This window comes from Chlorella variabilis, assembly GCF_000147415.1.
Source record: "Chlorella variabilis unplaced genomic scaffold CHLNCscaffold_30, whole genome shotgun sequence".
NCBI classification, from domain to species: Eukaryota; Viridiplantae; Chlorophyta; class Trebouxiophyceae; order Chlorellales; family Chlorellaceae; genus Chlorella; species Chlorella variabilis.
The window spans coordinates 356,160-358,445 of record NW_005435058.1 but is presented as its reverse complement, the minus strand read 5'-3'; the positions used below and the strand labels follow the sequence as shown (position 1 = coordinate 358,445).

The window sequence follows — 2,286 nt, the reverse complement described above, 5'->3', positions numbered from 1 at the left end:
GGGGTGAGGGGCGGCGGTGGGAAGGGTGAGGACGTGTGTGTGTATTGATTGGTATATGGTAGGGCAGGGGTAGGAGGTTGGGCCGGGCAGGGGCAGCGGCAGGAGAGCAGGCGCGGGCACGCAGGCGAGCCCTCTGCCAGCGCTGCTGCGGCCGGACAGGGGAAGGAAGGGAGGCAGGGGGCTCCCTGTGCGGCAGCATCGTCCCCGGCAACCCCGCTGCCCACCCTGCCCCACAGACACACCGGCGCACCCTTTGCCACAGACACACAAACGCACCCTCTCCCACAGACGCACACCCACACGCAGACGCACATGAGCACGCACAGGCACACCCGCCCCCACACACACACGCACACACGCGCACGCGCACACACACACACACACACACACACACACACACACACACACACACACGCACACACCAGGCAGGCAGCAAAGTAGAAAGCGGCGCACCTCCATGGGAATCAGCTCCAGCGTGGTCCCCGGCATCGCGCTTTCCACGGGAAGGTACCGCCCCCTGCTCAGCGCCTGCGGGTCGAACTGGCGGCTGCCCATGCGGCACATGTCCCTGCGGGGGGCAGAGGCGGGCAGGTGGAAAGCACGGGGGTCAGGTGTGTTGTGGTGGGTGTGGTGTGTGGGTGTGAAGGGGGGCTGGGGAGAAAGTGGTTGGGAGGGCGGACAAGTGGCCTGGTGGGAAGGCGGGCCGGCCCTTTGGCGCAACGGCAGGCAGGCAGCCATGCCCATCCGCAGCTCCATCCAAACCCCTCCTCCCACCCATCCGCCAAGCGCCTCCCACACCCCTCCCCAGCTGCCCTATGCCCGCGCGGATCAGGCCGCGCCCCGCGGCCCTCCCTCACTTCATGAGGGCTCGGATGAAGGCGCTCTTCCCCACGTTGGCAGCCCCCATCACAAACACATCCCTGCCGCGCCGCTCCCTGCGGATCGCGCCCACCGCCTCCGGCACGCCCGCCCCGGTGCGGCTGCTGACCTGCGGGGCAGGGCACAGCGGCAGCGGGCCGAGTGTGGAAAGGAGGGAGAGTGTGGACAGGCAGCGGGCAGAAGGGAGAGAGGGAGAGACAGAGTGTGTGGGGAGGGGGATGGATCACAGCAGCATGGGTTAGGTGGCAGCGGGCCAGCCATGCCAGGCGGCAAGCGGGCTGGCGTGCAACAGCGAGCAAGCGGCGGCGGCCAGCGCAAGCCGGGCGGGTCGCCAGTACATGAATTGTGCGTGCATTATATGCTGAATTCTGGTGCAGCGCACCAGGTGCACAGACACGGCGGCGATCCGCTTGAAGGCGGCGGCCGCCTGCAGCCAGGCCGCCACCTGGGCGCCGTCTGCGCCCGCGGGCAGCAGGTCGGCCTTGGTGCCCACCAGCATGATGGGGTTGTTGCCTGCGGGATGGTACGGGGGGCGGTTCCGTGGTTGCCATGTTGCAGTACAATAGCAGTACACTGTCGGACGAGGCAAACGCCTCGGCAGGTGCGGCAGGCGCGGCCGAGGGCCGGCAGCGGCCCTCTCCGGCCACGGCGGGCGCCTGCTCGTGCATCGGCGGTACGGCAGCGGTACTGCAGCAGTGCAGCAGCACATCGGCAGTACGGCAGCGGCACCACCCACCGACGAGCTCCCGAACTTTCCCCAGGATGCTGCCGCTCGCGTCCAGCAGGTCCACCAGGAGCACCACCAGCGCCCGCTGCTGCTGCACCACCCTGGGGGCAGGTGACACATGGGGGAGGAGGCAGGGGCAGGCAGGAGGGGAGGCTTAGGCAGGGGAGTCAGCCGAGAGGCCAGAACACAGCGCCTGCAGCTGTTGAGCACAGCGCCTGCCAAAGAGGGGCTCAGCAGAGCGGCGCCGGCAGCAGGCGGCGCGCGGTGCCGGCAACCAGCCCATTGAACGGCGGCGCAGGCAGAGGCGGCGGCCGGGCAAGGCACTGGGCACCATGCCCCTCTGCCCTCATTCCTGTGCGGGATACTGTACAGGGTGTTGTACAGCAGGCAGCGCTCACTTGAGCTTCTGGCGCAGCTCCTCGGGAGTCAGCAGCGCCTTGTCGGTGAACCCGGTGCGCCGCCGCCGCCGCTCCAGCTCCTGCGCCTGCTGCAGCTGGTCCTGCTCCTGCAGCGGGTCCTGGCGCCGCCCGGCGGCGGCAGCCTGCTCCCGCTCCTGCCCCTGCTGGGGCTGCTCCTGCTGGGGCGGCTGCCGCTGCTGCTGCTGCTGCTGCTGCTGCGGGAAGTCGACAACTGCGGGGATCATGGCGCCGTTTGACAGGTCCTGGCACCTGCGGCGATCG

At 69.4% G+C, this 2,286-nt stretch overlaps 1 protein-coding gene across 1 annotated transcript in view; it reads right to left on the bottom strand.

Moving 5' to 3' along the window:
- The window catches only part of CHLNCDRAFT_141029 (hypothetical protein), a gene marked incomplete at both ends in the record, with an annotated part of 4,335 nt that extends 2,086 nt beyond the window's left edge, over positions 1-2,249 (bottom strand). The window contains 5 exons of the mRNA XM_005843437.1: positions 454-568; positions 858-988; positions 1,262-1,392; positions 1,616-1,707; positions 2,005-2,249. Of these exons, the coding sequence (XP_005843499.1) occupies positions 454-568; positions 858-988; positions 1,262-1,392; positions 1,616-1,707; positions 2,005-2,249 (714 nt within the window). The remainder of the gene's footprint in view (positions 1-453; positions 569-857; positions 989-1,261; positions 1,393-1,615; positions 1,708-2,004) is intronic.
- Positions 2,250-2,286: the final 37 nt, after the last annotated feature.